Source organism: Mustela nigripes, chromosome 18 (assembly GCF_022355385.1).
Source record: "Mustela nigripes isolate SB6536 chromosome 18, MUSNIG.SB6536, whole genome shotgun sequence".
Taxonomy (NCBI): domain Eukaryota; kingdom Metazoa; phylum Chordata; class Mammalia; order Carnivora; family Mustelidae; genus Mustela; species Mustela nigripes.
The window spans coordinates 32,465,993-32,480,879 of record NC_081574.1 but is presented as its reverse complement, the minus strand read 5'-3'; the positions used below and the strand labels follow the sequence as shown (position 1 = coordinate 32,480,879).

Genomic DNA, 14,887 nt, shown 5'->3' with positions numbered 1-14,887 from the left:
AAAAATATATGTTTATAAAAAATAAAAAATTTAAAAAAAAGAAATATGAATATTTTTTTAAAAGATTTTTTATTTATTTATTTGACAGAGAGATTACAAGTAGGCAGAGAGGCAGGCAGAGAGAGAGAGGAGGAAGCAGGCTTCCTGCTGAGCAGAGAGCCCGATGTGGGACTCGATCCCAGGACCCTGAGATCATGACCTGAGCCGAAGGCAGTGGCTTAACCCACTGAGCCACCCAGGTGCCCGAAATATGAATATTTTTATTTTACTTTCACATTCTCCTTCTTCAACACTTAATGTAAATCGGGTTTCTGACCTATATTAGTTTCCCTCTTTTTAAAAAACTTCTTTTAACATTGTTTGTAAGACAGGTGTACTGGCAACAAATTCTCTCAGGTTTTGTTTGTCTGGGAAAGTCTTTATTTATCCTTCATTTTTAAAGAATAATACTAATTACAGTTCAGGTTTTCCTACCCTGGCATTGGTTCCCATGGTCATTTCACTGGCAAATCTTTGCTTTAGGAAGCCGTGATTCCCTGTATTCACCTTTCTCTCTAATTTTGAGGACAGTAGTTTGCTCTGTGTCCTCTCTTTTCTTAATGATCAAGAACAGTTGTTGGTTTTTTTGAGATAGCTTCTTTTTTGTTAGTGTGGAGTGGTGATTTCCGAGCTCCTTATAGGTAGAAACAAAAACCAGAAGTCTTTTTATTCCTTCTCAAAGCATCATTTTCTTATTAAAGTGAAGAAAAAAATTTTTTCAATGTGAGTTGAACTTCTCTACTCTGCTCTATAAGGAGTATGTAACCACTCAGCAGGGATTCAGGCGTTAGAAGCTTAGAACGACAAGGTCAAGTGCAGTTCACTTGCTCCCTGACTGAGATTGTATGCCGCTGTGACCCTCTGAAGGCTCGGGAGCCTTTTCTCCTATAGTACTGCTCAGATGTTCAGCATGAGCTAATGAGAAGAAAGGCACGGAGAACATGAAGGGGCTTTTGATTCCTTCCATCTGTACAGGGATTTGCCAACTTGGATCCTTCTCCCAAGGTTATAAAATAAATTCTAGATGATCATTTTCTGTGTTAAAGTTTCAAGTCTATTTGTTCTGGGAATCTACCTCATTCAGGGCATCCCTCTCTTATTTTGCCTGAATTTTTGTAGAGAAATTATAGCATCAGGAAGTCCTGAACACTTGAGGAGACATCAAGCTGTCAGAGTCATGAGAAGCTCTAGAAAGCTTATCTGGAGTCTCTTGATGAAGGTAGCGTTGAGAGAATTACAAGAGGGTAGTTGGACTGGGAAATTACTTAACCTTCTGACATTATCTTTATGCCTTTCAAAAGAGCTGGCGAATTCACCTAGCATTTGTTCAGCTGATCTGTCTTGTCCAAAAATCACCATCTTCTCCACTTAGAGACAAAAGGCATCTCCCTTTATAGCTTTTCCTGACAATTTCCTGTCAGACATTTGCAAAGTTAGTCAGACACGCAGACAGGAGCCTTTGACAGAACAAGGGTGACATTTCAAAGAAAGAACGATGATAGGTTGCCTAACAGCACACTCCAGAAATAAGCGCCTTTGAAAGGTACAGTGGAAGTTTCCGAGCACCAGACTGGTATTTCACCATGTAGCGCTATCCATTGAGTCCTTTCAAGTAGCTCAACATGAGTTAAATTATGTAGAAGTTCCAAATGCCAAATCACAGAAAGGTGAATTTAAAATTTCTATTTTACAGCTCTGAATTAGTGTGGACACTTCCCATCAAGAAGGACATTTGTTTCACTTGAGTCCTTGGCATAAATATTGCTCTTTTGTGAACAAATTGCAGCTAGAAAAATGATACTCCCCACAAGTAGAAGGAAGGTATTGCTTTTACATTCTCAATAACTAAATGAATATGTATTTTTGATAGCTGCTTTAGAAATGTCTTCCTTGCAGAGTGTTAGAAACTATAGTTACCACTATTTGAAAGTAGGCCCTAAGTACTGAGAAATAGCTTGCCCTTTCCATAGTATAGAATTGAACAGGAAAGTAAGATGCTGTTAGTAGCTAGATTGCCAACGTCGGAGGTATGCAATAGCATGATTGAATCCAGTGAGAGCAGAGACAGCTCTTTGGGCTGTTTTCTTCACACTAGTATAGAGTTTAATTCTCATAGATGGGCTCCCACATGATGTTGGCATATCCGTTCTGAAGGGATTTGGTTGCAGGAGCATTGCAATACTACTTCCTGCCTGACTTGAATGCGCGCGCGCACACACACACACGCGCACACACACACACACACACAGTGAGCAGATCTTACCTTCATTTCCTCTCAATGAAGAGTCAGAAATTTGGGGGTTAATTCCAGGTTGAATCAAATACATAATCTTTAGAAAATTTTCAACTTCCCTGGGATTCAATTCTTTAACCAGAAAAATAGAGAAAAGTCAATCAATCCACCCCTCTCATCATGTAACTCTTGTACTGCGATATCTGCCTTTCCCAAAGATTAAACTAAAGGGGTGATTAATTGCCAAAAACCCTGCAAGACCAGGTCCCATGTTATTCTTACTACACTCTCCCTTACTACTTCTGTTCCAAACACAGATGCCTTCTTGCTATTTCAAAATATGCCTCATATATTCTCCCTACCAGGATTTTGTTCTCACTGTTCCTGGCATGCTCCGGTCCCAACCATTCATTCTCCAAGGGCCCCTGCCCTTCAGCCTACTTGAAATCTCAGCTCTCTCTTTCCCTAGCACTCCCCCTCTGCATTCCTTGCTTACACATCTGACATACTATATATTACACATTTTGCTTTTTCCCTATACACACACACACACAAATATGAAAAAAATCACAAAGATTTTTCTTTCATTATTCACAATTTCATCTATCGACACAGAGCAGATGTTCCATAAATATTTTTAATGAACATATAGTAAGCATTTTTATGGATTTTAGAGATTTCTTACTTAATTCTTACTCTACCAGGAAAAGATAATTTTAATCCCCATTTTATGGATGACGAAAATGAGATTTAAAAGCATTCAGGACATGTAGAGACTAAGGCCCCACAGTTGGTATGTGGTCAGTTAGGACATACTCTTGAGTCCCTTGTGATTTCAGATCCGTTTTCTTTTTGTTACACTATCCTGCCTCTTTCTACCTCAAGAGACTGCTGTGAGAATTTAGTTTAAAATTATTCGAAGTCTTTAAAAACTGCCATGTCCCATTTTCAAGAAAAGCATGCTAAATACTTCATTTGTATCTATTTTTTGATGAGAACACAAGCCAGTGCTCTTTTTTTTTTTTTTTAATTTTTTATTTTTTATAAACATATATTTTTATCCCTCTTTTTTAGAATCCATTTTTTCCTCCACATTAGTTTTTGACAAGCATGAGCTCAAATGTACTCCTCATGTCCACTGAATGATTTGGAACAAGCCTAAAGTGCTATGGAATGAGAGAAGGTAAAAGTCTATGGTGGATGGGAAGAGAAGATGAGGAGCCATATGATAATAAAAGTTTTGTCTTCTCCTTCTTTTTTTTTTTTCCTTCAAAAAGTATCAGTTACCATCCTCAGTAGCTGCCATCATCTTAGTTCATCCGCTTAGTTCATCAGATAAGCTTCTGCTTATCTCTGGCAGAGCCTCAGTGAAGGTAAGCATACACCATGTTCCACAACATTGCCTGTGGGAGAAGCCAGATTTCCCCCTCCCCCAACACACGCACCTGTCCCTTAGCCTTAGTGCCTGAATTTGTTACTTTTGTCAGCTTGTGCCCTCCTCACAATTCTGTCTCATGTCAACACCAGCTGAAACTCTGGGGAAATGCCTGTTACTTCTTGAGTGGAAAATACAGAAATATTCAAGAGTCAATCATTCTGTCTATGGAATATTCACTAATTATCTGTGGGATAAGGATGAGGGCCAGACACCATGCCAGTCACCAGGAGCTGCAAGTAAAATAGCACACCTTACCGATCAGGAGCAGAATATATTTGGAATCTCCACACGGTTTTTCAAAGTGGTTGCACCAACTTGCATTCCCACCAACAGTGTAAGAGGGTTCCCCTTTCTCCACATCCCCTCCAACACTTGTTGTTTCTTGTCTTGTTAATTTTGGCCATTCTAACTGGTGTAAGGTGGTATCTCAATGTGGTTTTGATTTAAATATCCCCGATGGCTAATGATGATGAACATTTTTTCATGTGTCTGTTAGCCATTTGTATGTCTTCATTGGAGAAGTGTCTGTTCATGTCACAACGATTTACCTTCTCACGTGAGAGGTGTTTTAATAGAGGGCAACTAAGTTCGACAGTGCTCTTCCAGCTTCTGTTTATGTGCAGTCTGCCTATGTTTCTAGCTCATGCCAACCTTGGACAAAGAATTTTTCACCTCTTCTTTGGTTTTCCCCAAGGAAATTCACTGAAACATCTGAATGAGAAATGTTGACTTTATCAGGGATTTCACAGAGGAAGTAAATGAAAGGTCTCCATTATGTAGTATTCTGCTGACCATGCAAAGACCCAGAGTAGTCAAAACTGTTTCCAGTCTCTTTGACCCTACCACTTCTGATGGGGTGGGGGTTCTCTCTCATATAGACCCAAGTCCCAAACCTTGCTGACTCAAGTCTAGATGTTCAATAATACTTATGGAGATTATTATTTTTTTTAACTGTGGCAAATTACTGGGTAAATTATTATTTTCTATTGTGGTAAATATACATAACATATAACTTACTATCATAACCACTTTGAGGTGTGCCATTCAGTGGTACTAAGTACATTCATGCTGTTGTACACTCATCACCACCATCGATCTCCGGAACTCTTTTCATTTTACAAAACTGAACTCTGCACCTATCAAGCAATAACTCCTAATAATGCCTTCTACTCTGAAACCTTAGCAACCACTACTATCTTTTCTTTCTTCTTTCTTTTTTAATCTTCCCTTTTCCTCCACACCCCAGCCACAGAAAACCACTGCTCTAATCTGTGTTGCTGTGAACTCAGCTTTGTTTAATTCCACATATATAAGTAAGATGCAATATTTGTCTTTCAGCGTCCGGTTTACCTCGCTTTGTATAATGTCCTCCAGGTTCATCTAGGTTGTCACAAATGTTAAGATTTTATTCATCTATCAATGGATACTTAGGTTGTTTCCATATATTGGCTATTGTGAATAATGGTACAATAAACATGGGAGTGAAAATATCTCTTCAAGGTAGTGATTTCCTTTCCTTTGGATATTTATCTAGAAGTTGGATTGTTGAATGATTGGTAGTTCTATGTTTAATTTTTTGTGAAGCTACATACTGTTTTCCATAATGGTTGATACAATTTATGATTGAGTAAATGAATGAATGAAAAAGTGATTAAAATATGAAAGTAATGGTTTAAGCAAATCAGCTTTTCTAGATTTCTTTAACTATGACTCATCAAAAAGACATCAAAAAGCTATAAGTAAAGCATTTTTAAATTATTGAAGGAATCCTATACTGAATTATTGAAAATTGAAATACGAAGAATACTTTTGTAAAAAATCAATAACTAATTAACAGAGTTGGGACACCTTAATCACCTTTTGTAAATTTGGATTTTCTTGTATTGGGTTTATTCAAAGTTAATTTAATATGCCTATAATTCATGGTCTCGCACCTCTCTTTATTTTTTTAGTTTGGAAATTCAGGTTTACAAAGCAAGACCATATTTCCCTGTAAACCTCCAGAAAGTGAAAGCTGCCAATATCTAACTGAAATATTCAGGGGGAAAAGAGCCAAAATGTCACATGGGTGAGAAATAACTTTCAATGTCCTATCAAAGGAACTCTTCAAGTTATGTATTGATCCCAACAGAAGGAAAATATGCCTAGAAATTTAATTTGACATTTATAATCAATAACACTCAGATGTCACTGGAGTAGAGAGGGTAGAAAAAAGATGACTCTAAAATTAGTCTTGAATTTATAATTACAATAATGAATAAAAGTAAATTTATTGAATTAGCATTTCCAGAGTCTAGAGAAAAATCAGTGTGCCGAAGCATATTGCTGAAGAAATGGAGAGGCAGGATTTTGGTTTTTCACTTCGGTAACTCATCTATGCCTTCTTTCTATTCCATCATTTGGGTCTTCTTGTTTCACTTTTTTGAGGCTTGAGGTGTGCCTACAAACTAGTGCACACTAAGCTAGTGCAAAGATTGGGCCATTAAAGAACATCTATAAGCATGAAACTTTTCCTTTATTCACTATCTTATTATTATCCAAAAGTCCTAGAGAGAATGCACTTTGCGCTCTGGTGGAGGAATGCTTTGGTGGAAAAAGAAAAAGCTTTGCACTTAGTAGGTGCTTACAGATCTATACTGAATCAGCCAGGAGTCACTGGCATCAGTAGTGTGTACATAAAAAGGCAATCCATATAGTCACAGGAAACACAAACTGGAAATAACAAATAGAATTCTATTCTTAAAACAGGAAGGCTGTGATTGCACAGTCTATACTGTAATCATAAGTCCTTTGAGGCTTCTTCCTGAACATGGTGAGTTCTTCCTTTTCTTCTTGGCACTTCCTCTTCTATTTCTACACCACTCCCTTAATGACTTCTCTGGTCTCAGAGCACTAAGTGCCATCCCCTTGCTAATGTGCAAAGTTATATGTCTGGCCATGAACTCTGTCTTTAACTATAACCATTTCTTTCCTCCTGGCTACCCAATGCATATATTTTGATGTTTAATAGGCACCTCATACTTGACATGCCTCAAATCAAAGTCTGTGATTTCCCCTTCTCCAAAGATGCTCCTCTCCTAGTCTTTATTTCTGCAAATGGAAACGTCCTCCTTAAGAAGGAATCATCTTTTGACTCCTCTATTTTGTCACAATTCATATGCAATCTACAAGGAATCCTTGTCATCAAAGTATATACATTTGAATCTAGCCGATTCTAACCCTGGTCACCTGCCTGAAGCCATCATCTTTCACTTGGATTTTTACACTGGCTATCTAATGGTCTTCCTGCTTAAGAGATGACCCTCTCCTGTAGTCTATTCTTCACACAGTAAGAATTGTCCTTTCAAACCACACCTTTCTCCACTCTGACCTCTGTGGTGTCCCCCAACTCATTCAGAGTAAAAGCCAGCTTCATACAGTGGCTCCCCTGCTACTTTACTCATCTCACCTCCTTCAACTCTCCCTCCTTTCCTTCCATTTTGGTCATCCTAATCTTCTGGATGTTTCTCGAATATGCCAAGCATAATGTTAAGAGATGTTTGATTGTGCTGTTGCCCCGCCAGTGATGCTCTCCCCGTAGATGATGATTTGGCTTTGTTTCTCAGTTCCTTCAGCTTTTTGCTCACATGTCGCTTAATCAGTAACGCCTGGCCTGACAACCCTACAGGAAATGGCAGTTGCCCTCTCAACACCCACCCCTGCTGACTCTGCATTCCCATCCTCACTCCTTGCTGTTTCTCCATGGTTCTGATCACAATCTGGTCTACTCCTCATTGGTCTGTTTTATTTACTACTATTATCTTCCCACAAGGAAGAAAACATTGCTATTGCTTATTTTTGTAGCTGTATTCTCAGTGTGTCAGGCAATGCTTCAGTAAACATTTTGGGTGAATTAAGCGGATTCTAGTTATCATTCATTCCAAAGGGAAGCTGTATTTGCCACTTGGAGGAGTCTAGATCTCTAGATTACTCAGCAATGTCTTACACATGATTTCGATACTACAGGACAGTTATGCTCTGAGTTCCACCTTTGGGTTTGCATTTGCTAATGTGGTATGAAAGAATTAAACATAGTTTTGCAGTTGTTCTACGACAGGCTATTAAAGGATTATTGAGTGAGATAACTTGCGTTTGTATACGGATAATTTGTTTCCTCGAATTCTCAGTGCTCTCTTTTAGCCAAAGTGGTTTGAGTTTGGTAAAATGACACTAGATCTTAGATATTCTAGGAAATATATCCTCACCTAAAAAATGTTTTTCAGGTTTCAACAGCTGTACCTCTCTTGCTCGGCCCTGCTCTGAACCCAGCTCCAGACCTGAACCAAGCTCCAGCATGGAGGAGGCAGACCAAATCCTCATCCATTCCCTGCGCCAGGCGGGCACAGCAGTTCCTCCAGATGTGCAGACCCTGCGAGCCTTTACCCCTGAGTTGGCTGTAGAAACTGTAGTCTGCTGCCTGCGTGTGATCGACCCTGCCATGGGCTCTGGCCTCAGCCCCCTGCTGCCTCTGGCCATGTCCAACCGCTTCCGCCTGGCCGTGAGCCTGGCTCAGGCCTGCAAGGACCTGGGCTATTCCTTGGAGCTTGACTATCAGAACTTCCTCTATCCCAGTGAGCCTGATCTCCAGAAGCTGCTTTTCTTCTTGGCTGAGCGTCTGCCCTCTGATGCCTCTGAGGATGCAGATCAGCCTGCTAGTGACTCAGCTATTCTTCTCCAGGCCATTGGGGGCCAAATCCGGGACCAGCTGGCCCTTCCCTGGGTCCCACCCCTCCTTCGTACTCCCAAGCTACAGCACCTCCAGGGTTCAGCCTTCCAGAAGCCTTTCTACACCACCAGGCTGGTCATGCCTGAGTTGAGTTCCAGCGGGGAACTCTGGGAGTTCCAGGCGAGTCCTCTGGTGCTACCAGCCCCCACCCAGGTGCCCCAGCCTGCAGGGAGGGTGGCCTCACTCCTCAAATGCCATGCCATCCAGCTTTGCCAGCACATGGGTGGGAATCACCTTGGGGATGAGGATTGGGTCCACCGGGCAAGCTGCCATCACACCCAGGAAGATCCATGGGCTCAGAGGCAATGGCTACAGAAGTACCTGGCTGATCATCTCTGCCAGACCTGGGGCCGACTAGGGGCTCCCCCACAAACCGGAGACCTGGGAGAGCTGCTGCAGGCCTGGGGTGCTGGGGCCAGGACTGGTGCTTCCAAGGCCTCCAACTGCACACACTCAGAGAAGTTCACCTTTCATCTGGAGTCTGAGATACAGGCAGCCCAGGTGTCTGATGTGTCTGCCACCTCCCAGTGGCCTGAACAGGACACGAAGGCAGCTCAAGAGCAGGAGCTGGAGTTTCTCCGGGAGCAGCTAGAGGGAGTGAACCACAGCATTGAAGAGGTTGAAACCAACATGAAGACCCTGGAAATCAGCTTCATGCAGGTGGAAACCGAGCGTTACCAGAATGAGCTCAGCACTGCGGAGTGTGAGCAGGCACTGCACTTGAAGAGCCGGGCAGTGGAGCTGCTGCCTGGCGGGGCTGCCAACCTTGCCAAGCTGCAGCTCATGGTGGAGAGTACTGTCCAGCGGGTCTTCCACTTGGTGGGACAGTGGGAAAAGCACCGGGTCCCGCTCCTGGCTGAGTACCGCCACCTCCGAAAGCTCCAGGATTACAGAGAGTTGGAATCTTCTCGACGGCTGGCAGAGATCCAGGAGCTGCACCAGAGTGTTCGAGGAGCTGCCAGAGAGGCCCAAAGGAAGGAGGAAGTCTATAAGCAGCTGGTGTCAGAACTGGAGAACCTGCCTAGAGATGTGTCCCGGCTTGCCTATACCCAGAGCATCCTGGAGATGGTGGGCAACATCCGGAAGCAGAAGGAAGAGATCACTAAGATTTTATCAGACACAAAGGAGCTTCAGAAGGAAATCAGCTCCCTGTCTGGGAAGCTGGATCAGACATTTACAGTGACTGATGAGCTTGTGTTCAAGGATGCCAAGAAGGATGATGCCGTTCGGAAGGCATACAAGTATCTAGCTGCCTTGCATGAGAACTGCAGCCAGCTCATCCAGACCGCTGAGGATGCAGGCACAATCATGTGGGAAGCTGGAGATCTTGAAGAGCAGATAGAGACAGAGATGGGGAAGAAGACCCTCAGCAACCTGGAGAAGATCCGCGAGAACTACCAAGCCCTTTGCCAGGAGAATGCTGGCCTTTTGGGGTGGATCCCAGAGGTCTGAGGAGGCCCCCGCACCACTCTGCTCCTGTCCTTGGGCAGGGAGTTGGGACACTGGGGGCGATGGCCAAGTGCATGCCCTAGCTGTTCCCTCTTATTGGCTACACAGCTCCTCCTATAGCCTTGGCCCCAGACCTCTGCCCACCTGACCCCAACCCTTATCTGGGGTGATTGTCCAGATTGTTGGAACTTGGCTGCAGTTTATTGGAGAGGTTACTGAGGTTGTGGCCTTGGATCCCAAATAAATGAAGGGCTCTGTATGCGGTCAAAAAAATGCGTTTCAGAGGTGCCCATGCGGCTCAGTCAGTTAAGCATTCAACACTTAATCTCAGCTCAGGTCTTGATCTCAGGGTTGTGAGTTCAGGGCCCTGGTTGAGCTTCATGCTGGGCTTGGAGCCCACTTTAAAAAAACATGTTTTTCAGGCAGGTCTGTTGACATTGTTGGGAAAGTACCAGTAATAACTAGTAGCTATGCTTGGTATTTGCTTCCAGGAAAGTAGTAAGAGTAACAACCTGTGATGTCCTCTTGAGTTTAGCACTATACCCAGCACCATGCCAACTCTGTTACTGACAGATAGGTTTAGATGAGGTGACATCTGTCCCTTCTGGTCATATGCCACTTTGGTTCTGCTCCATCCAAACCACTAAAGGGATTGTGGACAGTATTATTTCAGGTCTTCTTCAATGATGAATGAAAACATATAGACACACATATATGAGGGACACAATCTTTGGCACATATGGAATGAATTTGGGGACAGACTTAACACATCAGTCCCACTAAGAATAAGTTATTTCAACATATAAATATTTTTTAGTTCCAAAATAAATATTTTTTTAGTTCCAGACCAAAGGAGTATTCTTTGACAAGGAAAGTATAGAATGGGAGTCAGATTATTTTGAAGGAACGCTACATTAGAATCATGTAGCTTTATGATTGGATGGCTTACCTGGATGGCTTTATGGTTGGATGTTTTCCTATGTTTGCATCAGTCAGAGCCCTCATTAGCACTCTGTTCCATGTATAATGGACCAAGAAGATGTAAACATGTTCCGTACCTCCTTACTGACATTACTGAAATTTTTTTATACTTCTAAATGTAATTCAAATCCTGCCTTTTTCATAAAGCTTTCTCTATTACCCCTAAATTAACATTAATCCTTTGCCCCTTTGGACACTCATAACCCCCCTCCCCCCCACACATACACTTTCATATCTATAAACTCATATCTGAATTTGCAAGACTCTGGACATTAGGGACTACTCATTCTTTCCATTTCCCACTGTGTAGGTAAGTCAAGTCCCTGGTGTCTTGAAACAATGACTATCAGTCTCTGCTTTAATCCCTTCTATCGCCGGTCCTACTGGCCTGCTCTTTTGGTGTGGATTTGGCTCTCCACTGACAACAGCCAGGACCAGGCAAAATTTTCCTTATCCAGTATTTGAGTTGTATGAAGCAGGCTTTTGTTCGGGATGATTTGTTAAAAGGAAAAAACAACAACAACAACAAAAAAAAAACCCGGCCTAACAATAATACAGTGATGGCCCACAAAAGAATTTTTTTCATAGAAAACTGAGAGAGAATATGTACTATAATTACCAGGAGCTCCAGGGAAGAACTCGGTGGTAGAGATGGTGTTTCAAGCGATTAAGGGATTTTTTGAAAGTCATCTTTTCTTTTTCAGGTTTTGGAACAGCTTAACTGCCATAAACAGGTTTTCTGGAGAAGTTTCTTGGGAAATGGCTACTGGGGTTTAAATCCCAAATGCTATCTTTTAGGTGGATGCCCTTGTTCTGTGTTTCCGTTGACCTGGGACACATGTTCTTCTAACATATACTGCACTTTGTTGTAATTATTGTTCAGTGTGTATCTTCAATGCCAGACTGTGAATCTGGAGAGCCTAGTAATCAAGGTTGTCTTGTCAATCACTCAATTCCCAGGGCCAGCAATTATTTGCAGAGTGGATAAATGGCTGTGTGTGTTAACAGTGTGAAGTGGGTTAGCCAATACTTTAGGAATTGGTGTATGTGGGTGTTTTTTTGTTTATTTTGTTTTGTTTTGTTTTGTTTTTAATGGCTGACCACCAAGATACATGCCCCAGAGTAAAATTTATCAGAATTAGTTTCCCTTCTATACAAGGTGGACATCTAAAACAGTACAATTTAAAAACTTATTTTAGGGAACGCTTGGGTGGCTCAGTTGGTTGGATGACTGCTTTTGGCTCAGGTCATGATCTCAGAGTCCCGGGATTGAGTCCCGCATCGGGCTCCCAGCTCCATGGGGAGTCTGCTTCTGCCTCTGACCTTCTCCTCGCTCATGCTCTCACTGCCTCTCTCTCAAATAAATAAATAAAATAAAATAAAAATAAAAAAGTAAAAACTTGTTTTATGACAACCATGGATGTATTACAGTGGACAAAATAGTTTATCTGAAATGCTATCCAGAACTAAAATTATAGAGAATTGAAGCTTGGAAATAAGTTACAGTGAGCATTGTACAGGGGGAAATTATGTATACAATTAGACATTAATTGCTTTCTTATTATCACTCTCAAAAACGAAATAGGGGATACAAAAATATATGTATAATGCTGGTGTAAGTCATGGGTTTGGAAAGCTCAACAGTGCAACAGAATAATGTAGTAAATGATCGATTGATAGATTGAATTGCTTGGAATAACTGCAAATAGGTAGGTGCTGATGGAGTAAACACCTGGAATTATTGCTTACCGTGGTGTGAATTGATTAAACAATTCACAATTCAATTGATTAAACAAATATTGATTGAATACTCATTAGGATAGCCATAGTAACAAATGATTTACATCCATTAATTGATTTGATCTTCTCAGACATCTAATTAAGTATTTTTATTTTTCATTTCACAAATGAAGAAATTAAAGGTCAATTATGTTGAGTATTTTTTGAGAGATTACATAGCCAATAATTGGCAGAACTGGAGTTTCTATTCAGCTAGAATTTTTCAAAAAATCTAAGTGGTTTTAATCATATCATGATGGAAATAGAAGAAAGAAGAACCAAACTTTGTACAAAGACCAAAAAGAAGGACATGTTTGAGTAACAGAAAGATGATTTGGGGTAGCAAATACTAATGGGAAAGGGTGGCAATGGTTATTGAGGTATGCAAAGGAAGTTGGAGACATAGCGGAAAGATATATGTGAGATACATTGGCTTATAAGCAGGGAAGGCGTTCCCTTTGAATTGTTCTGTAGATGATTCTGGCTGCAATGTAGCTATCAGGAGACCAGTGAGGAAGTGTGAGATGATGAAACAGCCAGTGGTGGATAAGCCCATCAAACTCACCTCATCCAGACGAAGACAGAGAGAATACACCAGTGACTTACGGGATTCCTCCAGAAGAATCATGGATCTTGATAAACCATGTGCGATTTTAAGGTCTTTCTCAATTTAAAGATTATAACTTTGAGGAGACATATTAAGAGGAATTGAATAATTTTGGATACAAATCAGTTTGAAAAATAAGTGTTTTACAAACCATAATTAATATGCTAACAGCAAGGAAAAGAACCTGAGGGGCATCTGTGTGGCTCAGTTGGTTAAGTGGCTGCCTCTTGATTTCAGCTCAGGTCATGATCTCAGGATCCTGGGATCCAGTGTCACAGTAGGCTCCATGTTTAGTGGGGAGCCTGCTTCTGGATTCTCTCTCCCTTTGCCCCTCCCCCTGCTAATGTGCTCTCTCTCTCAAATAAATAATCTTTAAAAAAAGAAAAATCACCTTATCTGAGGTGCCTGGATGACTCCATTGGTTAAGCTCCAGCTCTTGGTTTCATGATCTCAAGATTTTGAGATCAAGCCCTGCATTGGGCTCTGAGCTGAGCATGGATCCTGCTTGGGATTCTCTCCCTCTGCTACTCCCCTCTGCTTACTTATTTCATTCTCTTTATCTCTCTGTATCTTAAAAAAAAAAAAAAAAAAGAAAGAAAAGGGAAGAAGAAAAAAAGAATCACCTGAACAATATAAGTCAAAACTTTCGTTATACAGAGTCTACAGGACAAATCAGAATTTCCTTCCTTCTTTCCTACTCCCACCACAAAAGTAAGCAAAAGTGATGACTTCTGTTTTTCATCTTCTAGTTCCTTTTCTACGCAATTCTATGCAATATATATATATATATATATACATATATATATATATATATGTATATATATATATATATATATTACCTTTAGCAATTGCAAAGCATCCCACAGGAAATATATATTATAACTCCATTAACCTTTTCTTTTTTTTTTTGAAGGATAATTAGGTTATTTCCATTGTCTTGCTGTTACAAATAATGCTGCAATAAATATTATTGTGCCCTCATCTTTGTGTTCATGTATTGATAAATGCATACAGAGACATGTTCTGATGAATTCCCACATGCATATTTCTTGGATAAAAAGGTATGTATACTTTAAATTTTGACAGATATAGACCAGTTACCTTCCCAGTTGACTTCAACTATTCATGTACCTAACCAATATATGAAAATGCCTCTATCTTCCTTCTTTTCAATTTACTTTTTCATTGTCTTTTAAAATGTGAACATGACTCAGCATAGCAAATAAGTTGGGAATTAAAAAGTCGTAGATGGTAAACATAGCACTGACTGTGTGTTCTACCCCTAGTCCAGCCTCCTGCCTTCTCTGATAGAGACAATTGAATTTAAATTTTGTGTTTCTTATTTCCTTGTCCTTCAATTCCCTGGTCTTTAATATTTTTTTATTTTAATTTTTATTTTTTAAAGATTTTATTTTATTTATTTGAGAGAGAGCAAGAATTGAGCATGAGCAGGGGAGAGAGGGAGAAGCAGGCTCCTAACTGAGCAGGGAGCCCAACATGGGGCTCCATCCCAGGACCCTGGGATCATGACCTGAGCCAAAGGCAGATGCTTAACCAACTAAGCCACCCAGGTGCCCCATTCCTGGTCTTTTTAAA

The 14,887-nt window shown here is 40.8% G+C and overlaps 1 protein-coding gene across 1 annotated transcript; it reads left to right on the top strand.

The window, feature by feature from the left end:
- The first annotated feature begins 8,043 nt into the window (after positions 1 to 8,043).
- On the top strand, positions 8,044 to 9,927 carry LOC132006438 (coiled-coil domain-containing protein 22-like). Its single transcript, XM_059384210.1, has one exon. The coding sequence runs from the start codon at positions 8,044 to 8,046 to the stop codon at positions 9,925 to 9,927; it is 1,884 nt and encodes a 627-aa protein (XP_059240193.1).
- The last annotated feature ends 4,960 nt before the right edge of the window (positions 9,928 to 14,887 follow it).

Bases quoted from the DNA above. Each gene is read 5' to 3' on its own strand.
- LOC132006438 (XM_059384210.1), top strand. From the start codon at position 8,044: ATGGAGGAGGCAGACCAAATCCTCATCCATTCCCTGCGCCAGGCGGGC.